Below are 23,061 nucleotides of genomic sequence, written 5' to 3' on the forward strand. Positions count from 1 at the left end.
AGGTTTGACTGTGTATATATATATATATATATATATATATATATATATATATATATATATATATATATATATATATATATATATACAGTTGTCCCTCAAGTAGTACGGTTTCGGTTTTATACGGATTGTCATAGAAGATTTTTTTAGGATTTTTAATTTCCCGCTCGTCGCACCAAGTAGCCATGGCATGAGTGGCAACACTGTTCTACCAGACTGCCACCCATGTGCATCTCCTCAGTCTTTGTGTGTGCACAATATCAGGAACATTGTTTTGCCAGATTGAAACCTATGCGCTTTCTCTAAGTCCGTGTGTGTGCACAACCTCAGCTATGCTTCTCCATTACCACATAACATGAACATGGGACCCAAGAGACAAGCCAAAACACCAGCTGAAAGCACCCCAAAGTGTTCCAGAAAGGTATTCACCTTGCATACCACGTGATTCCGGATCTTGCCTGGCTCAGCTTCTACTCGCCAGCCAAAGTTGCCAGTTATGCATTTTCTGCTGTATTGTTACCACACTGGACAATGGAGCCATGTCATTCACTCACACTCTCTCTTACTCTCTACCACAGTTTCTATTGCTCTCTAAATCATACTTGAAATAAGATACGAAACGGTAATTGTGGAGATTGACTCCGCGCCTCCAAAATACAACATTATGCCTCCATATTATATAGTTAAGGGATGCATATTTAAACTACTCCATCCGAACCTTACATAACATGACCTCTGACAGGGGGGCTTCGCCCCCCTGAACCCCCCTAGCGTGGTAACACTGCACTGTGACTGCAGCAGAAAATTCATAACTGTCAACTTGGGCCCGTGGGTAACAGCTGAGCCAGGCACAACCCAGATTCTGTAGGAGTTCCCACAAGTGTTTCTAGGGGGGGCACTAATTTTATATGGATTTTCGAATAGTATTGGGGTCCTGTGTCCCAAACCCCCATACTATTTGAGGGATAACTGTATATATATATATATATATATATATATATATATATATATATATATATATATATATATATATATATATATATATATATATATATATATATATATATATATATATATATATATATATATATATATATATATATATATATATATATATATATATATATATATATATATATATATAGGTATATGGCCCAAACTGGTGATGAATACAGATGTGATGGGCGTTCCTCACTCGATTGAATGGATGCTTTTCAGTCTTCCTCACGCTACCACTTTTCGTACTGCAGGTGAAGGAAAAAGAGACACATGTAGTGAAGACCAAAGACCAACCCGGACTCTAGAGAGCCCGAGGGCGCCGAAGGGCAATGCAATAAACACTTGCCATGCTGGGCCAATATATATATATATATATATATATATATATATATATATATATATATATATATATATATATATATATATATATATATATATATGAAATTCTTCACATACCTTGATAGTGTAGTACAGAACAATCTTGGGTCTTGTCAAGAAGTTTTATGACAGATTGGATTGGCCTATAGTGTTATTGACTAGCTCAGCTTGAGTATATGATTTTACCGATACCTGTGCAGGACAAAATGTGGATCTTCAAGTCATTTGTGCTCCCAGTCTTACTCTATTTTTGTGAGACATGGACACTAAGGTCTGCCCAATGTGGATGCATCGAGGAAACCTGCTGCGTGGTCGGGCAACCCAGCAAAACCAGATCGGGATGAGGCTCACACTGCAATCCTATCCTCTGACTCTACCTTTGTTGTAGTGAAGGTGCATTTTTATGTGGAGGAGTTGCAGGCCCCTCACCGACCCACCCAGGTCAGGGGTTAGTCTGACTGCTAGCCATAATGCAGGGATGCAGGACCCCTGAGAGGAAAAATCCCCTGGCCACACAATTAACCCCTAAAGGATGAGTGACCTGCAAGTGGAAATTTTGGTGGGTTTCGTAAAAGGATGAGTGTCCCGTGTGGGGACGCCTCTGTTTTCTTTTCTATCCCTTGTTTCCTCAATTGTGACCTTTGCTATTATTCTTCATCTGAAATACACTAATCAACAACCTTAGCTGTAAATACTAGCATACATAGGCCTAGAGGCTCATTCACACAGCTACTTTTGATGGATAAAGGACACTCTCTTAGATATATCTTGTGAGTTAACCGTGTCCAGTGACAGTGAATGGGATGCAGACGACCCACAGCTCTCATCGTCAGATTCTGACCTTTCTGACGATGGTACTTTGCCTCTGGGATTCACTTCAACCCCCATCATGCCACCAGCCCCTCGTCCAGCTGCCCAACCTGCCCCACCCATTCATAAATTGTCTGACTCAGATAATGATGACACCCCAGTTTGTAGGACTCATTGCACCCCCTCAGAATCTGGTGCTAAAAGATGTGTAAAGTTCCAAAGCCGCTGAAGTACACATGTATGGGTGCGACGTGCCATATTGTGCCACTTCTGACCTGCATTGATATTGGTACAACTTGAGGTTTTCAACAAATTTGACATTTTTGTGTATGTCTCTTTGATATCTACAACTTTTGTTCTTTGAATTTTTTTGTTCGATGAATATGAAAATTCGACATATTTTCAGTTTATCTTAATTTCCAAAGTAATTACAAGAATAATTCATAAAACGTTTATATCATTAGAGCTGGTTTGAAATGCTGTAAAACTTATTAAATGAGTTTTTACAAGAAATGTACTTAAAAAACAGCTGTTTTTTTCATTCTCTGGAGGTAGGCTACTCCTTAGAATTTTTTGTGTCCTTTAGGGGTTACAGAAGCATGAACAGGAAAGAGAGGAAGAAGGAGAAAAATAACTCAGGGAGGTTGAGGATGCTGCACTCCTCATTCAGATAGACCAGCCCCTACCGTGGCCTATGTGAAATCCTGGAATATCGCTGACATGGCTGTGTCAAATCAGTGATTACTCTGTGAGATTGAATCAAGGACCACTACTTGCAATGTCCATGAACGCCAATTTCAGCTACATGGACTTTTGGCACGCCACCTAGTATATAGTTAACCCTGCTCACCAGGTGTTTATTGTAAGAAACAGTCTCGAGTGGAGAAGTCCAAAGAGGCACCTACAAAGTTCAGGGCTGAAGCAAATAATGAATCCTGACATGAGGTACTCAGGTGGGAAGGGGGCCTGCCAGGAGACTTGCTTGGAGGAACCCCAAAGATTGGTGTCATAGGGTTGATGAGGTGATAAACCTCCATGGCTTATACTCCTGTTGACTGATTGACTGGTTCATGCATGGATTTGATAATTTCTTTGTATATATATATATATATATATATATATATATATATATATATATATATATATATATATATATATATATATATATATATATATATATATTTTAGCTTTTGAAAGTCAAAGCCTGAGTGAACAAGAAAACTGAAAGGTCCAATTTTTTTTCTTCCTAAAATGTTGCTTAATTTTGATTACATTAATTTAAGTAATATTTCTTTGGAAAAAGTTCCTGCTGTCTGTGATCATCTGTTGGGAGGTGTATGTATAGAGATCAAATTGTTATAGAGGTACATTGATTGGCTGATGAAGTCCAAGATATTAAGTTTACGTAAAAGTGTTTTGATTTTATACTGATAACTTATAAAGGCACACCCAATGTTTTGTTTCAGCGAGCTGTCTACAATGAAGGCCTTGTGAAATTTGCACCAGATTGCTTCAATAATATGTTGAAGTACCTGAGGGAAGAGGGAGATGAAACCATCTCACAGATCTACTCCATCTTTAATGGCAGCAGTCCTTTCAACGAGTTGTTAAGGGTATAATAAGTATTTTATAAATGTCAGAAAAGCTGTCAGTCAGCTGTCCCATGCTCATTTAGTTTCTACTGCAGTACTGAAAAAGAAAGCTGTATAATAAGACAATGCATGATTAGGAAATGAATAGCATGACATCCATTCAATTGCATAAAACTATGATAAAATGTTTTTGTAAAATTTAAATGAAATAATATGCAGATTGCATTAAGATGGTTAGGATGGGGAGCATAGTCTCCCCAATAGGGATTATGGGCTGGGTACACAACTGAGGCTAGAAGGTTAGGTTACCTTATGTTTTTAAGTAAAAAGAAAGGGTGAGGCTTGTCCCCTGTTTACCAATTTTAAATTTTGATCCACTTTTCTCTTGGGGAACAGCTGTTTTTTTATTTTTTTAGCTGCCTCCTTTGCTATAAAAAATAAATCTAGGAGGTTGTTTCCAGGTATGCAAAACCCACCTCCGTGGTAGAAACGGGGGTCTGGGAGGTAAAGGTTTGCTGATAGGTTATAAATTAATTACACTTATGGTGAAAAAAATAATAGTGGTAGGAGAAGTTTGGAGTTGAGGCCTAGTTGCAGAACATTGTGGCCCTGTAGTCTAGAATTACCAAAAAAATGTCAACTTTTCAAATGGTCATCTGATGACAGCATTAGTTGACTGAAAGCCATGATGGATAGGTTGATTGTCTGGCACCTACCACTCTTGGCAACACTTCCTACCAATGTATTTTTTTTTATTTCTCTACCACCCTTTAACAGACAAGTACCTACTCTTTGAAAGCATAAAAGGCCAATACTCAAGGGCACAGTAATCACATGCATCATTTGCTTTAATTTTCCTTTCCCCAGACAGACTTAAGAGCAAGTGTGAAGTTGGCAGAAACAGCAGTGAGTGTATGGAAATCCATTGGTACAATGAGGAATTGTATTGGGGTGCAGTACATGGGAACAGAAGATGGTGTCTTCATCTCCCTCCCAGGCACTGAGCTTAAACCCACTTATGATCACAGGAGCAAACCTTGGTGAGTTTATAGTTTTGATTATTTTCTGGATTAAGTCTACTGAAGTTTGAATTGATATTGGCTTCAGTGGAATGAAACCAAATTAAGCACTATTTAGAAAATTCATTCGTAATACAAAATTCAGAGGTGATACTCAAATTTTACTATATTTCTCTACTTATGTAGAACTAGTGTAGTGTAAGATTTTTAACAAAGTAATTATCAACTTGAGTAACGATGATACTGACTGATGACAGATGACTTTTAATGATAGTAGGCTGTCACCAGTCCAAAGATCTGAATTATTTACCTGATCAGCTCTATGGACAGACCTTAACCAATAGAACTGATTAAGTAAGAACACAATTAAATACTCAAACTAAAGAAGACACTATGCTGCAGTTGTGTGGTCGCCTCATAAAAAGAAGGATGTCAGAAAGCTGGAAAGGATGCAGAGAATTGCAACTAAAATGGTCCCAGAACTCTCAAATATGATGTATGAAGACAGATTGAAAGAGATGGACTTGACACCACTGGAACAAAGAAGGGAGAGAGATCTGATCACACTGTTTAAGTTGATAAATAAGTTTGATGAGGTGGATAGAAATGATCTCTTCTTAACTGCGAGAACTCAGTTGCTGAGAGGACATAGGAAGAAACTTAAAAAAGGAACCTGTTTGAGTGACTTAAAAAAGTATAGTTTTCCACATAGAAGTGTTAACACATGGAACAGCTTGCGGGAAGAGGTGGTGGAGGCGAACAGTGTCCAACAAATGAAGGAAAGGCTGGATGAATGTAGATGTGGAGACGGGACTATTAGAGCTTAGCTCGGGTCTGGTAGACTACAAATAGGTAAATACAAATAGGTTAATACTAGTGGATAAAATAAGTAAAGTAGCTTTAATTGACTATGATTTAATAGTACATGGAAAGCTGATAATTAGTAATATCATCTAGTATGGAGGGGACTATTAGTAAGTTTTTTCCCTCACAACTGTCTAAGGCACTTAACACATTTACAAAACAAAGGGAAATAAAGTAAAGGGGGATATTAGCACAGTCTCCAGATGCTTAATTAATGATTTATATTATGATTTAATGGAACTAAGAACTTATGGCAAACATGTTTTTATTTTGTAACTTGCACTTTACAATACCTTAACGATTTAATCTGAAACAGCTAGATAATGATAAGTACATGAATTTTGTTGCTGGTTTGATCCGGTAGGGTACTACAAAGTTACTAAAGATAGACTACATTTAAATCACTAGATGGGTCTACCTAGACGCTGAACTCAAGATCAGTCATAGCACAGAAGAGTCCTCTGGTGATACCAACACTGAAGACGGCAGCTTTGGTACTGGTACTAACAAAAGTCATAAGGTGGGGGCCCGTGGGGCGTATGGTGTGGCAAGGCCAGGCATTGCTGGCTGAGAACCATTGTCCTTAGAACCGACACTGTGGGGCCCTTCTCGCTACTGATTCCCTAATGCTTGGTGACGCCTGTCAGGCACCAGGTGTCGAGTGCCACAATGGGTTCCGTGCACAAGAGTAACTGTTCACACATTACAATGGGGCTCTGGAGTCACTGCGCTCCTCCATCGATACCGAAAGACTGTCTTTTTGCCTAAATGCCAACCTTTTCTGGCATGCTGGGGTGTGGCAATAAACGGAATAAGTTCCCTGATAAGTCATTCTACAGACTACCAGCTGTGGACAAGACACAGGGACTGAAAGAAGGGAAAATAACATGAGAACGCTGAGGACAGTGGGTGGCAAGCTGTCGGCAGGTTGCCAGCCACTGACTTTCAACTTCCCCCAACATTCTCGTGTCATTTTCTTTCCTTTCAGTCTGTCTCTTGTCCACAGCTGGTAGTCTGTTGAATGACTTATTGGGGAACTTGTTCCATTTATTGCTGCACCCCAGCATGCCACAAAATGAGGAGGAAATAATACAAAGCGGAAAAGGTTAAAAGAAGTAGAAGAAGAGCATTTTTGTTTTGTTTTTTTGTTGGTCCTCCAGAGGTCTGCCCAAGCTTGAACTTGACGAGTTGTGCACAGCACCTATAAGATGCCTTGGGGTTGTCTCTGCCCCAGAGTTCAGCCAGAGGGTATCAGTACTGAGACATTTGGTGCCTACACCAGTACTTTAACCCGTTCGTGGTCAACCATGTCACCTGACATGTTAATGTTGTTACTCCCTCTGGTCAACCACGTCATATGACGTTTTATTATTATTTTTTTCCACGTGAATGAAATGTCTCTAGCGGTTTATAATTACGTTTATTGAAGTTCAAGCATCTTTTCTCAAGTGATGACTTCATGCGCGGCAGTTTTATTGGTTCAGAGCATGCTTATACAGTATGGCACGCAGATGTCAATTTGGCGCTCTCACTAATGAGCAAATTCAGCGTCACTTCAATGAAGAGGAGGGTGATACTGACAGTGAATATACAATAGATGATAGTGATAAAGATGAAGATTATGTTTTTCAAGAAGGTGAAGAAAGCCAATCAGCAAGTGGATCTGAATATTATCTAGCAGACACAGCAGCAGCTGACTACTCTTCAAACATATGCTCTGGCCCATCACCTACTCAACTATCTTCTCCACCTCCTTCCACCTCTAGGTGGTTATATCCACCACGTGGTGGCAGAACGAATATGGCAAGACGTCGGAGTTCATCAAGCGAAGATGAAAGCAATGCGTCTCGTCCAAGAGTGACTCCCCCACCCGCCCGTGGTCTCACTCCAGCCAGACAGACGCCTTCCCGCTAATCCTGTAGGTCACGTGTTATGCCACATTTCATTTTTATGTTTCCTGTTCAGAATTACTAGCCTATTTTGAGACAAATTGTGTTCTTATAGCCTAGGCATACACTATCATAAGAATGTAGTGTTGTACAAAAGGAAACAATTGTTATGCCACATTTCCTTTTTATGTTTCCCATTCATAATTACTATTTTGAGATTAGTTGTGTTCTTATAGTGATACAATATAATAAGAATGTAGTGTTGTGCAAAAGAAAAACAATTGTTAGAGGAGGAGTTGAAAATAATATCTCGGTGGTGAGATTACGCCACAGGTGCCAGTTAAATGCCGGCGGGGCATTTAAAATAAGGTAAGGAGGAAATTTCCATGTTATTTTCTTTATGTGAAGATATTTTTGGGTTCATTAGACCAAAAATTTTGTTTTCCATTTTTCGTGACCAGGGGGAGTACACACATTGTAACATAGGTAACCACGAATGGGTTAAGCAAATACTGTTACCACCGATACCAGTACGGGTAGTCACCAGTGGTAAACAAATCTTCAGAGCGAGCAGATCACTTTCCATGTGGTGCTATTGTTTAACCCTTTCATTGCTAAATGCTCGCAGTGAGTGGTAGGCGCATTTGCTTGTGGTGCTAAACGCTCGCTGCGAGCTCCGGCCGCACTCAAACCTCCCCGTTTGAGAGTGTTCCAACACTATTTCTCACAACACAAGATTGCCAATTGAGTGGGTTCTCCACTAAATTTGGTGGAAAATCACATCAGCCCAGCGCATAAAATCTACGGACGAGTAACTGGTGGATGTTCTTGTCGACTATAGCGGCATTTTTGCATAGCTTCACCTATCACCTGACTGATTCTTTGACCAAATAGTTGTAAATATTGCAGTTGGCAATACAACCTTGCCAGAACCTCAAGGAGAGATGTCCGCAGTTGCCTCAAAATGGCTGATCATCACGCACACACTGACGTAAGTGTTCACATTCATCACTCCCTGAATGTGCATGTACATTCACAGGAGAGGCATACATAACCGACTCTTATAGATCTGGGTCTCCTCTTCCCAGTGGTGTTTTTGGTTTTTAGCTGTGATGAATAGTTTTTGAGATGCACAGGTTAAAAGAGACTCCCCATTGGGCTGCCTGACTGCGCCTGAGGGGATACTCACGTCCCGCACCACGCGCAATGAAAGGGTTAAGTATGTTGTACATGCTGGTCAAGACCAAGTCTTGGTCTTCTGGTGGAGGCTACATTGCTGAGTTGAATAAAATTGGGCATAATGGCATTTGCTGAACAAAAAATAACTCTAGAACATTGGCATAAAGTCAAATTTAATGTATGTCAAAATGACGTAAATTGAGGTGTTATTGTATAAATAAATAGGTGAATTCTATCTAATACATTCAATTATTCATCATTGAATTAAAATTGAAATAGCTAGGGACTTGACACTGGTTAACAGAAATGGTCCTGGCATATCCTTACCATCTTAGGATTGGATTTCCTTATCATTTGTTATTTAAACTAATGGATAAGGCATTCTATGGCTGTCATAGGCTTTTCTAGTGCTACAAAGATTCCCAAACATGCACTGAAATAATTATTTGTGTAACTGGTTAAGGTTAATATCTAAGAGGTTGTTGCAGCCAGAGTTATCCTTTGATCACTGGGATTGTCCCTACAAAACCTAGTGGCATTTTACATACATTTGCACCCCCATCAGTTTTACAACCTTGGACATGACTACAGTTGTGTAAGAAAAAGATAACTCACTAAATTAAAAAGACAGTTGAAGACATTTATTACAGACAATGTTCTACTTCAGGTATCAGCTGACCATTTCATCTCTGAAGGGGGATGTCATTTCCATGACAACACCATACTGCAACAAGTATGCACCAAGCACCATGGTGTACACACTGTCTCGCTCATTAAACAATCGCCATGGTACTCCCCTTGCAGTGGTTGCTGGGGACTTCACTCTCCAGTACATAATGAATCACTTCTTCACTCAAGTTCCTGACTGCAAATTGTCATTGTGAGTTGTTCGTGTTTCCTTATTTGTCTGATCTGGAAATATTCTATGAGAAGTACAGTGATACCTTGATGCATTGACTTTTGTAGCAATCAGTTGTAGTCTTAGTTGATTTAATTCTTTGTTGATAAAGGTTAAAATATTCTTACATTTTCCTATAAATGTCATGGAAGATGTATATTTAGTATTTTTATCAATTTACCAATTAGCATATTTTAAAGGAAGTGTTGAATTTGTTTAGGTGTCTCCTTGTGGACCATATGGGATATGTGGTGCTCAAGACAAACTGGCTCCATGAAAAGACAACTCCCCCCGTGTGTAATGACAAGACTGACATCACAGCAGCACACATCATCAGACTACTGCCAGATCTTGGTGTGTAAAATTTTAAGCTACTGTGGTTTATTTTTCCTTCCTTATTTTTGCCTTTCACACGACTTTCACTACAATTTTAGCAGCATTTCATTTGACATTGTTTATGTCTTTTTTATTTATATAATATTTTTGAGGATGTAGATTATGAAACTACTTATTATTCCAGAATTTTATAATTATATATGAGGATCATAATAGATCTTCATGATAGAGGCAGGGCATTATTTGATATAAATATTGAGTGTCATTATTTGCTTTAGAGCCTGTGGTGGATGAGAATCTTTTACCCAGTGTCAACTGTGACATCCAAGTTACTTCAGTTTAACTTCATAGAAGGAAGCTGGAGGCATTACTTAGAAGAGCAAGAGTAGGAACAGAACAGTGCTGGAGTAAGTGAGATGTTTAAGATTTAAATTTTAAAAGTTCATTGGTTAGAGCACCTGAGGAAGTAGTTGGATGTTGGATGTGTGGAAAAGGAAGAGAATGGATACATGAGAAACACTGTTGACAAGAAAAGGGTTACCTAAGGAAAAAACTGATAGAGAAATGTGCAAGAAAAGGTGAAAGATAGATATGAAAGAAAGTACAGAGAGAGTGAGAGGAAGCTGCTGGTCAAAAGACTGGCCAGGTAAAGTAAAAAGAGAGTAGATGAGGATTTTGTTATAAAGATAACAAAATATATGGAGAACTAATAAGGCTTTATAAAGTTAAAAGAGAAATGAAAAGAAGAAAAGATGACACTTGCAGGATAAAGGGGTGGGGTACTTGTGAAAATGCTGCTGATACCCAGTCCCCTGTCAGTGATGGAGAGTAAGCTGAGAATTGCCACCTATAACTGTCAGGGGATCAAGAGCAGTGAGCCCTGTATCAAGGACCTATTAGGGCAGGTCCATATCCTGGGTTTGCAGGAAACGTGGCTGTGCAGAGATGAAATGCATAGGCCAAACTCTCTTTACTAGAACTTTGTGTCGTTCTCTACGACACCAGTGGATGACACGCAGGTCCTGAGGAGGGGAAGACCTTATGGGGGGCTCACCTTTTTGTGGCATAAGAGCCTCAGTAAGCACATCCGGGTGAGTGGTGCTCAGGACCCCCGAGTCCTGAGCATTATTTACAAGGATGACAGGCTCTCCCTCCTCCTGGTGAATGTGTATCTCCCTACCAACATCAGGGGGAACAGGGATGACCAAGCCATATGTTTAGGGACACTTGCCTCGTTGGTGTACAGTGCCCAGGAGCGACATATTTGTGTGTTGGGGAACTTCAATGCTGCTCCTGGCACTCCCTTCTTCAGTGACCTTCAACACATATGTGAAGACCGGGACATGGTGGTGGCCAGTGTGAGGACACTCCTCTCAACGAGCTACACTCACGTCAACATGGGGTGCCTCTCTCTCACCAGGCTTGACCGTGTAGTGCTATCACAATGTCTGCACGGTGCGTTGGATGGGTGCACAATTCTATACGACAGTGTCTCCTCTGACCATTTTCCTTTCTTATTTGGGCTAGAAATTAATGGGCTTCCTGTCTTGGCACAGGTCAGGCAGGATAGGGTGGCAAGGGTTAAGTGGGATTTCGGGACACACGGAAAAGAGAGGAGTATGGTTGGGTGGTGACAGAGATGCTGAGAGACATTGCCATTGATCCTGTCAGGTTATGGTGCTTCCAGAGTACAGTAGAGCCCCACTTATCGTGAGATCAATTAGTGCGAACTACAATTAGCGCGAGCCACCATCTACCAAGAAAAAAAATAAATTAGCGCAAAAGCCTCAGTTAGCGTGAGCAGCCACCACGACTGAATTTTGAAAATTGCGCTAAGCCACCATGATGTGTGGCACAAGCTGCGAGAGCATTTACTTTAACAGACGACGCCATGTTGATGCAGGGCAAGTGCTTTGTTTACGTTGTAATACTGAAAAGAAAAGTGTGTATAAGTGAAAAAAAAGAAAAGAGGAATGAAAGGAGGAGGACCTAAGAAGCGATACAAAGCATCGCAGGTCAAAAGAAGAAGAAGAAGAAGAAAAAGAAGGATGTGGATACGGGCAACTGACCTTGGCCGTGTGTGATGCACACCCGGAAAAGTTGGATTTGCTGGTTGTCCAAGCTGCCGCCAATGCGGTGGGAAGAAAAGGGCTCAGTGTGACACCAGGTTACGGTGAACCGACAGCTCGCTCCCAGATGGGCGCATGGCCGTTGCCAGTAGCCACAACGGTTAGAAGAAAATGGCCAGTGTGATGCTGCCTTAAGGCAGCGAGGCCGCTGACCGGGTGAGCGCTGGCGATGACGTCATCGGACTCCCATCGAGTCACAAGTGTGTTTTCAGAGCTTAGCCAATCGTATTTTTTTAATTTTTTTATTTTATTTTTTTTTATATTTTTTTTTTATGTGAGTGATTATTTTGAGTAATTATCATACCCAAAAGTCAGACCCACATGTGCACCAAATATTTTTTTTCATATTGGTTACTTTATTCAATTAGCACGAATTCAGTTAGTGCGACCGCATTCATCCACCTAATTCTCGCGCTGTACTGTACTTGTCTTGTCAGTGGCCATCATGACTCCATCGATAGGCTGCATCAGTCATTGGTGGGTTGCATAGTGCGTGCTGGTGAGACAGCATTCGGCACGATGGAGGCAGATTTCTGGCTGGAATGAGGAGGTGTGGGAGGCACAGTGTTGCCAGGGAGTCCTTCCTGGAGTGGAGGGCCAGCAGCAGTCCCTGCTGGGGCCCTCTGGCAGAGAGGATGAGGTGCACCAGGGCCAGATTCAAGCTCTGTCTCTGGTGGTGCAGGGCTCGTGAGGAGGAGCTACGAGCTTAGGCGCTGGCTGCCCAGCTGGCTGGCGGTGACGCACCCAGCTTCTGGCGCGGCCTACGAGCCCTGTCCCCGGACTCTCACACGCTCCCCCTACATGTGGATTAGGCTGTGGGGGTGGGAAACATTGCCACCATGTGGGGTGACTGCTTTGAGTGTACCTTGAACTGTGTGGCAGACCTGGAGAGTGAGAGGGCCCTCCGGAGAGAGCTGCGCAGGGTGACTTTTTTTTTTGTTTTTTTTTTTTTTTTCCCCAGCAGAGGAGTCAGTTCAAGGGCATAAAAAAAGGTAACAAATGTTAAAAAAAAAAAAAGCCCGCTACGCACTGCTCCAAAAAAGAGTTAGAAGAGTGGCCGAAAGATAGGTCAATTTTGGGAGGAGAGGTGTCCTGAAACCCTCCTCTTGAAAGAGTTCAAGTCATAGGCAGGAGGAAATACAGATGAAGGAAGATTGTTCCAGAGTTTACCAGCGTGAGGGATGAAAGAGTGAAGATGCTGGTTAACTCTTGCATAAGGGAATTGGACAGTAAAAGGAAGAGCTTGAGTAGAAAGTTGTGTGTGGCGAGGCCGTGGGAGGGGGGGAGACATGCAGTTAGCAAGTTCAGAAGAGCAGTCAGCATGAAAATATCGATAGAAGATAGAAAGAGAGGCAACATGGTGGCGAAATTTAAGAGGTTGAAGACTATTAGTAAGAGGAGGAGAGCTGATGAGACGAAGAGCTTTAGACTCCACTCTGTCCAAGAGAGCTGTGTAAGTGGAGCCCCCCCACACGTGAGATGCATACTCCATATGAGGGCGGACAAGGCCCCTGTAAATGGATAGCAACTGTGCGGGGGAGAAGAACTGGCAGAGACGGTACAGAACGCCCAGCCTCGAGGAAGCTGATTTAGTAAGAGAAGAGATATGAAGCTTCCAGTTGATATTTTGAGTTAAGGATAGACCGAGGATGTTTAGTGTTGAAGAAGGTGATAGCTGAGTGTTGTCAAAGAATAAGGGATAGTTGTTTGGAAGATTGTGTCGAGTGGATAGGTGGAGAAACTGTTTTTGAGGCGTTGAAGGACACCAAGTTCTTCTTGCCCCAATCGGAAATACAGTTGTCCCTCAAATAGTATGGGGGTTAGGGACCAAGGATCCCCATACTATTCGAAAACCCATATAAAATTAGTGGCCCCCTTAAAAACACTCCTGGGCTGTGTTTGAGAGAGGGAATCGGGACTCTCAGAACATCTCGAGTGATCTCAGATGCGTGACGCGGCAGCACGAGTTGCCAACTCGGCACATCTGCTGGCTCCCGGCTTTGAGAGGTGGAGCGCCTTCGTGCTGTGATGACGTTATCAGCAAATATGGCGGCTCAAACAAACACATATAAGTGTTTCCATTGCATTTCACCTCTCTGTGCCACCATAACCATTGCAGCTTCCTTTTCATCTTCTGTTGTAAGGAGTTCGTCAGCCTGGACAGCTAGTAATGCATGTTAAACGTTGCCAGGAAGATCAGCGTACGCCATTTTGCTGCGAGTGAGATGCCTAGAGCTGGGATTCTGTAGAAAAATCTAATAATTATATAATAAAAAATGCTTTTAAAGGCCCATAACACACTTTTTTTTTATTTCTCTATTTCGGTTTTAACTTAAAAAGAGAAGTAAATAGAGTCTTTAATACCTTTTTAAGTTCAAAATACATAACTTATTTAATAAATGAATTTCTCCCTCAAAAAATAAACATCAAACTGAAAAAAGTTAAATTTAAACAAACTAGACAATACAGCATTATTTATTAACTTTCACAAAATAAATTTCTTCCCAACACAAAAAAAACACTGCCACTTAAAACACTCGGTGATTGGCTAAGCGTGATGGCGTCAAAGTAATACCTGGAATTTCCTGCTGCTTCCCATAGATTAAGTCTTAACAAAAGTCCCGCGCTCTTTTTCAATCTACGACGACATGACTGATCCAATCATGCGATCGGTGGCGGTATTGTTTTCTTCTTCAAAATACCGAATGATGTCGTATCGCATAATTCTACCGCGCGTAGTAGACTATCCCAAATGTCAATCGGTAGTCCCAGCTCTGGAGATGCCATTACGATAACAACGACGAGGTTTAGTAAAAGGGCGGCCTTTATCTCCACTCTTGCAGCACTCTTGGAGCACTGGCAGTTACTGCAGCAAGAATTTCTTTTTCACTATGATTTTCAGGGTGTTTGCCCTGAGGGAGTAAGACGTTTCAAAGGCTGTAGTTGGGACCGAAAGGGACAACTACCTCTCGAACTAAGACCAAGACCGAAGATGATAGATACAGCGAACACTGCTCTCATTCATGTGGTATGCTCTCCCTACGGCAACGTAACTCATCCCAAAACGTAACTTCTCCGAAATCTGAATTCTTCTGCAAGGTAAACACCTATCTCGAACGCTTTGGGGTGCTTTCAGCAGGTGTTTTGGTAGAACAGTGTTGCTACTCATGCCATGGCTACTTGGTGCGACGAGCGGGAAATTTAAAAATCCTAAAAAAAATCTTCCATGACAATCCGTATAAAACCGAAACCGTACTATTTGGGGGACGACTGTAATAGTAAGGTTGGAGGGCTTTCGCAGTGTCGACCACAGTGAGCTGAGGGAGATACTGCAGACACTCTCCAACAGTGAGGTGCTGGGCGTTGATGGGTTTCCCTCTGGTGCCTTTAGGTATGCACTTCCCAGCCTGGTCTCTTGACTCTTTCTCTATCAATGCCTGCATCTGCCATCAATACATACCCTCTCAGGTCTTGGCAGTGCAAATAGTTCCCTTGCTAAAAAGCAAGATTAAAAACACTGCTCTCTCTAGCAACTACAGGCCCATTGCCATTGCGACTGCTTTGTCAAAAGCGATTGAGAAGGCAGTGCTGCACCGCCTAGAGGCCTACCTGAACACGCTAGACAATCAGTTATGTTACAAGAAAGGGCACGGCACTGAGATGTGTGTGAGGACGTTGAAGAATATCATTGAGTACTACACTTCCAGGGGCTCACCTGTCTACCTTTGCTTCCTTGACACCAGCAAGGCCTTTGACAGAGTAAACTACTGGAAGCTGTTTAATAAATTGCTTGTAAGGGGAACTCCTGGGTATATTGTCAAGCTCTTAATGTACTGGTACACTACCCAGGAATTTGCTGTAAAATGGGGGCTTCCACTTCACTGCCATTTAAGACAGCCAATGGTATTCACCAGGAAGGGATCCTGTCTCCCTACCTGTACAACATCTACACAGATGATCTCACTGCCGCTCTGCGTGACACAGGCACAAACTGCCACTTACATGATAGTGCATCAACTCGCTGAGTTATGCTGATGACATGGTACTGCTGGCCCCCACAGTGGAGGCTCTGCAGGACCTTATTTGAGTGTGTCAGGCGTATGCTGCCATGCACGATATTGTCTACAACACTACCAAGACAGAGTGCATGGCAACATGCCGCCGCCACACTCAAGGGTAGACTACCAGACATCAGTGTAGCTCAGTGGGAGTGCCCTTACATTTGTGGATAGATTCACATACCTGGGCCATGTCATCAACAGGGAAAGGACTGATGATGATGACATCAAGAAGCAGACTACCAAGCTCACAGTCATCGGCAACATGCTGCTGAGGAAATTCTCCTTCTGCAGCACGGAGGTGGAGATGGAGTTATTCAGGAGCCACTGCTACTCTCTCTACTGCAACTCGCTGTGGTTGCGGTATAGGGTTGCCTCCATGAACCGTCTTATGGTCTGTCATAACGACATCCTCAAGCCACTTCTGGGGCTTCCTAGATGGACTAGCTCATCCCTGGCCTTCACCAGGCATGGGATGAACTGTCTGGCTGTGCTGCGTTGCCACGCCACGTACAGTATGAGGAGTAGAGTGTAACAATCTGGGAACTCCATCATCACCTCCATCAGACAGAGCTCGGTCATTGTATGTGGATCTATGCGGCGGGAGTGGCTGGGCCTTCTGTTCGTGTAGATTGTGCATAAGCGTGCTGTGCACACGCACATATAATTATAATTAAAAAAAAAAAAAAAGTTGTCTTTAATTTACCGTATTTTGCAGCGTATAACGCGCTCCGGCATATACCGCACACCATAAACTTTAAGACAACAATTTTGAAAAAAATATTCAGTGCTTAAAATGGTCAGAAATTTTTACAGTTAATGGTGCTAGGCTTTTCCCTGGTGCTCTCCTACATACTTCCTTCTCCCTCTCCGTCCCTATATTTTTCTCCTCATTTCTCTCTTCTTTTCCTTTCCCCTCCCTCCCAGTTTTTCTCTTAATCCCTTTTCCTCTCACTCACACCTTTTCTCTCTCCCTTTTTCCTCACTTTACCTCTCTCTCTCTCTCTCTCTCTCTCTCTCTCTCTCTCTCTCTCTCTCTCTCTCTCTCTCTCTCTCTTCACACACCCTTATTTATAGCCTTATCTCTCACTCTATCATTCTCTTCCTCCCTTTGTCGTTCCCCATTAGATTATATGAAACACACACACACACACACACACACACACACACACTCATTTCCCCTTTCTGTGTGTATTTACCTAGTTGTGAAATACAGGAAAAGAGCCGTACACGAGCCTAGTATGGCTCTTTTCCTGTATTTCACAACTAGGTAAATACACACAGAAAGGGGAAATAAGAAGGCTGTGGGGAGGGAGGGGCAGAAGAGAGTCAGGTCATGTCCTGACCTAAGCCCTGACCTGAGCCAGGTAATGTCCTGACCGAAGCCCTGACCTGACTCTCCCTTCTGCTCCTCCCTCCCCACACCCTTCTCCTTTCTCCTTGTTTTCATACTCTCTATCTCTCCCTGTTTCCTCCACTCATTTTCCTTGTTCCCCATTCTTACATCCTCTCGCTCTCCTCCTCCCTTTCCCCTACCTTGTATTTACCTAGTTGTGATATAAAGGAAGTGAGCTAAGCTCATATGAGAATGGCACAAAGTTGTGTGACAGCCTAGGAGTCACGCTGATCCATAAAACCCTACGCAAACTTAAAAATTACGGCTGAAAAGACAGACAAAAAATCAAAATTTGTACCTTCGTCGTATACCACGCAGGGGTAACTGTCTGGCATTTTTTAAATGAAAAAGATGCGCATTATACGCCGCAAAATACGGTAATCGTATATGTATCTCATTCAATCTCTTACATTTTTGTTGTCCTGTCTTTATTTATGCTGCTGGGCGAATTAAAGCTATTATTATTATTATTATTATTATTATTATTATTATTATTATTATTATTATTATTAAGGAAGTATGGATGCAGCATTTTTAATCTGTCATGAATTACCGTTTAACGTTTACCGTTTACTGTTGATGAGGTTTCAGGCCCCGCTCCACTACTAGTGCAGTGCTCTGCAAGGGCTGTCAACAATTGCAATGTTAGCCTCAATAATAATCCTCGATGCACTTATTTGCAAACGTCGTTGTGAGCAAGTGTCTTAATTTATTTCCTGAATAGCCTACTGATGTGTTTTTAATAAACTTGGCATCAGTTCAGTTTTCATGTCTGATATTTTCTTTACAGTATCATAATTAAATATCCAATGATTATTTCGAACTCACTGAACACTTATCACACACAGTTTATCTTCGAGTACAAACACTAATTAATAGCCATGATCGGTTATGAAACGAATTATCTCAATTTCAGTCTGAAGAACTACACAACACTGGTCATTCGCTGAGTGATAGATTTCAGGCTTCTTGTACCTCATACAATTTATGCATTTCTTCTCAGCCATGGAGCAATCCTTTGATTTATGATCGCCAGAGCATTTGTAACACTTTGGGGCCTCTCCATTGTTCTTGGCAGTGCAGTTGGCTGTATTTCTGACAATGATAGCATATAATTACATGGTATCTGTCTTTCACTGTGTATATTCCCCATTCTAATTTGAACTAGTCATGATTCTTGTAAATCAGCTCTCTCACAGTTGGGTCGCACCTCAAAATGTAGTGCATCGTACCGCCAGCTGTAGGTTTACTAAAAATCAGCTCAATTTTATTCTCCAATCTCTGAATTGTGTGTAAGAACTCATTGCGGTCTAAGATGGTCTCCTTTATTTTTTTTGCACATTGCATATCATGATCTTTGGTTTCATCTTTCCAACACTCTTGGTACTAATTTGCTCAACAGACTCCAATTTTTGAGCTGCCTCATCCCTTGTGTTCTCATTGTCAATGTTCATGACAATATTACCTCCATTTGTGAATCTTGAATCAGTTATTTGAATGCCATTCAATGCCTGGGAAACTTCATCCTTCATATCTATTGCCTTCTTTTCCTGGGTAGAAGCTTTCACAACTAGGAGATTCTTCTTCACTTTCCTGCATCTTCTCAGCCCTTGATTCAACCTCTTCCTTAACCACAGATATTTCTTTAGATAATTCTTGCTTGAATTCATCCAATTGTTCCACAATGTTGGTAGCCAGAGACACTTTATGGAGGCATGGGGTGCATATTGAATTTATTTTAGGTATATTATCCTGCTTGATTCCAGAAAAATTAGCACACTTCACATGACACCACCTAGGACACAAACAACATCCAATCCACTTCTCGCCTGTGAAATCCTCATAAACGTAACACTGATCCCTCACACTCCTGGCCCTGCCAGCCATGTCAACGAAGCAGTTTTCGTGTGGAGCTAAATGCGACACACATCTGCCCTGCACCACGACTCACTCACTCGATGAGAGTGATGGGGGTAGAGCAGAAGTGGTCTATAAAGAGTAAAGATCAATGTAGGGCATTCATATCCATAAGGGAAGGGGAAAGGGGTGAGATAGAGGAAGAAATATAGAAGTTGAAGTAGGAAAGGTCCCTGGCATTGATGGCATAATAGCAGAAATGTTGAAACATGAAGAAGGTGGAATTGAGGGTGGAGAGAGTTGGCATGCAAGGCCTTGAATGTGCTGAAATGGAGTGCCAGAATAAAGAAAGTTGGAGACAGTTTTGCCATTGCCACTCCATTTGGGTTGTTAGAGTGTCAGGGATAAAAATAGAAAGATGAAAGAGAAATAATGTAGTGCAATGGGTCATTTTACACAATTGAACAACCTTAATTTCAAATGCTTTTTAATATCTCATGTATTTCACACTTCTGTCCCTTTCCTGCATCTTATAAGCATATGAGGCTTAATTCTCACAGAACTGATGGGCAGTGTGATCCCTTTTTCTATCTGAAATATCTTTTCTATAGTTGTTACTGTGCCTCTTACTATTTTTTTTATTGACCAAATCCATTTAAGAATGCCATTTAAAGTTTTCCTGAAATTTCAGCCCGGGACATGATAGGCAGTGGACTACTGAGGCGACGAGGTTGTCATGACTATAAGCATGACATAACCTTCTATTACTGGTGGCTGAACATGAGGGGACACAAAACTCTTCACACAGGTAATTTTGCATTTAATTGCCCACTTTTTATGAGTAGAATGCTCCCCTTTCCAACTGGAATATTAGAGTGATTATCATTGGAGTAAAGATCCATTGGTGACCAAGTCTTCTACAGAGCTAGAATGGGGAATCCAAAAATGCCATGTGACTAAGTGCTTTAGACAGAGTTCAAAGGAGCCCAGTCATCAACCTCAACTTTAACACTATATAACTTCTATGCCCTGTATTATAAGGCAAAGAGTGAATTAGGAGGATTGGAATTTTTAATAACTTTATTTCAAAGAAAATCAGAAAATACTATTTTAGTTTCATATACTCCATATAGTTTTTAGAGGTCATGCAATTATCATAAATGAAGAGATTTAGTAGATACTAATATTTTGTCTCTGCTGATATGCATATTTGCTTTTAGCGTGTATACAATGCCCCTATGGTACATTGGTTTGCATGCCTAGATATGAATCTGCAGGCCTGGCTTTGGATCTTGGCCTACACACAGCTCACTTAGTTTTTCTTCCTTCCTTTTGGGTGATCGATAAATGGATACCTTGGGAATCCTGGGAAGGTAAAACTGTGTTAACCCAGATGTTACGCTTGTCATGTGTTCTGAGGCATTGGGTTATTATTACCTGCCAAAGACTCAAAGGCCATTGTGAAAAAGATGAGCAACAAGGCAATGCTTAACTATAGAGTATGCCCCCAATTTTGCTTACTTTACTATGATGTGTATAGTTGGCAGTTTATCTCCAGATCCAGCATTTGTACAAGAGATGCTTCCATGCTAATGTTCCTTTCCCACCAAAAAGTCATAAGATACCCCATACCTTCCTTCTCCCCCAAGCTTTGCTTCATTTTTTTATTTTTATTAAAGATCTTGAATCTAATGAGTTCACATCTAATGAATTCTCATCTAATGATGCTATTGGACCTCTACCCCACATTCATATCTGATGAGGAAGTCTCAATTCTGATGAAAAATTCTCAGGTGCATGGTACAATGACGTCAACCTTCTCACAATGCCTCTCTCTAGTCTCCTGCTTAGTCTTCGCCATACATCAAACCTATGTATTGTTGTGTTGTATAGTCTGCTCTTGCCAATTAAGTGGCCTAAATTCCCATCAAGCATTTATTTGGTGGTGGTTCATGCCTTGCCTCCAGAGGAGGAATGGTGTTGGGAAGGGGGTGAGGATGAGGGAGGAAGAGCAGCCCAGTAACTTCCCTTCCTGCCTATTATACCACCATTGATCTTGCCCAGGCACTTCATTCATCCTTTACAATTGATTTATCCACATTATTTCTCTTTTTTTTTTGTATACTTTATATCACTATGTATGATTATATAACTTAAAGTAATGCCAGTAACTTGCATAATGAGTGAAAATAATCAAAATAGGGGTTTGGTCAAATTTATTTTTACGTACTGTAATTTTCTCCCTTTCTAACAAATTTGTAACTAACAAGTGTATTTTGGTATCTCAGGGAGTAGGTAGGAAGACACCTACCGAAACGGGCATAAGCCACTCCCGGTGAGGTATATATGGGAAGCGAGGAGGGTGCTGAAGCCCTCCAAAGACCCTTCCCATGTCCTCACTTTCCATTTCCCTATTGTCTCATCAACACCAGAGAGTAGTTCAGCATGCTCTCTACAGACAGATTCTCTCTCTTTCCACACCACACTACATTCGCACAACATACACACCATCTCCCAAAATTTTACAAATTCAAAATGGCGAAAATTAGCAGAGTCCCCGCCTAGGAGGGGGGACAACAAATTCCCCCAGGGAGGACTCCCCTTTTGGCTGCCGACTTGAGAGGTGTCTTGATAACTTCTCAGACATTTTTCTTATCAATTTCTGCAACATTCGCAGGATTCGTTCCAATTTCCATTCTGTGGAGCACCATCTCTCCTCCTCTAAACCTCACCTTCTCTTCCTCCCCAAAACACAGGTCTTGGCAGCTGCTGACAGCAATCTCTACTCTGTTCCCTCCTATTATCTCTATTCTAAATTTCAATCCAAAGCTGGATGTTGCACCTATGTGCGCATCAACATCACTTGCTCTCGTGCTCATGACCTTGACTGAATTTTCCGCCATCTGGCTTAGACTTCGTTGTCACTCTATTACTAAATACATCTGTGCTGTTTATCTCTCACCTAACTCTACTAACTATGTAACATTCTTTGACTACTTGAACTCTAAAGTGGAGCACATCTTGACCCACTCTCCCTTCACTGAAATCTCCATCCTAGGAGATTTCAATGTTCACCACCAGCTTTGGCTTTCATCCTCTTTCACTGACCAGCTGCCTACAACTTTGCTATCCTCAACGACCTAGAGCAGTTGGTTCAGCACCCTACATATATTCCCGACCGTCTTGGAGACAGGCCCAACATACTAGACCTCTTCCTTACCTCTAACCCTTCTACTTACTCTGTCAAACTGTTCTCTCCATTGGGCTCCTCTGATCACAACCTTATTTCTGTATCCTGTCCTATCGCTCCTGTACATCCTCTGGACCCACCGAAGAGGCGATGCTTCTGTCATTTTGCTTCAGCTCAGTGGGACGACCTGAGGATGTACTTTTCTGATTTCCCGTGGAATGATTACTGCTTCCAGGAGAGAGACCCCTCTGTGTGCCCAGCACATCACAAAGGTGATTGTCTCTGGAATGGAGGCATACGTTCCACGTACTTTCTCTGCTCCTCATGCTAAAAAGCCTTGGTTTAATCACGCTTGTTCTCGTGCTATCAAAGATAGAGAGGCAGCTCACAAAAGGTACCAGAGCCTTCGAAATCCTGCTAACCATGATCTTTACATTTCTGCCTGGAATCATGCCAAATCTATTCTTCGA

The 23,061-nt window shown here is 41.7% G+C and overlaps 1 protein-coding gene across 8 annotated transcripts in view; it reads left to right on the forward strand.

Annotated features, from left to right (window-relative positions):
- Positions 1 to 23,061, forward strand: part of LOC126995435 (uncharacterized) — a 121,706-nt gene that overhangs the window by 85,915 nt on the left and 12,730 nt on the right. For all 8 annotated transcript variants that reach the window (XM_050854986.1, XM_050854996.1, XM_050855002.1 and 5 more), the window contains 5 exons: positions 3,651 to 3,797; positions 4,644 to 4,816; positions 9,395 to 9,607; positions 9,846 to 9,979; positions 20,093 to 20,209. In XM_050854986.1, the coding sequence (XP_050710943.1) occupies positions 3,651 to 3,797; positions 4,644 to 4,816; positions 9,395 to 9,607; positions 9,846 to 9,979; positions 20,093 to 20,209 (784 nt within the window). The remainder of the gene's footprint in view (positions 1 to 3,650; positions 3,798 to 4,643; positions 4,817 to 9,394; positions 9,608 to 9,845; positions 9,980 to 20,092; positions 20,210 to 23,061) is intronic.

The sequence above is a fragment of the Eriocheir sinensis genome, chromosome 1, assembly GCF_024679095.1.
Source record: "Eriocheir sinensis breed Jianghai 21 chromosome 1, ASM2467909v1, whole genome shotgun sequence".
Classification (NCBI taxonomy): domain Eukaryota; kingdom Metazoa; phylum Arthropoda; class Malacostraca; order Decapoda; family Varunidae; genus Eriocheir; species Eriocheir sinensis.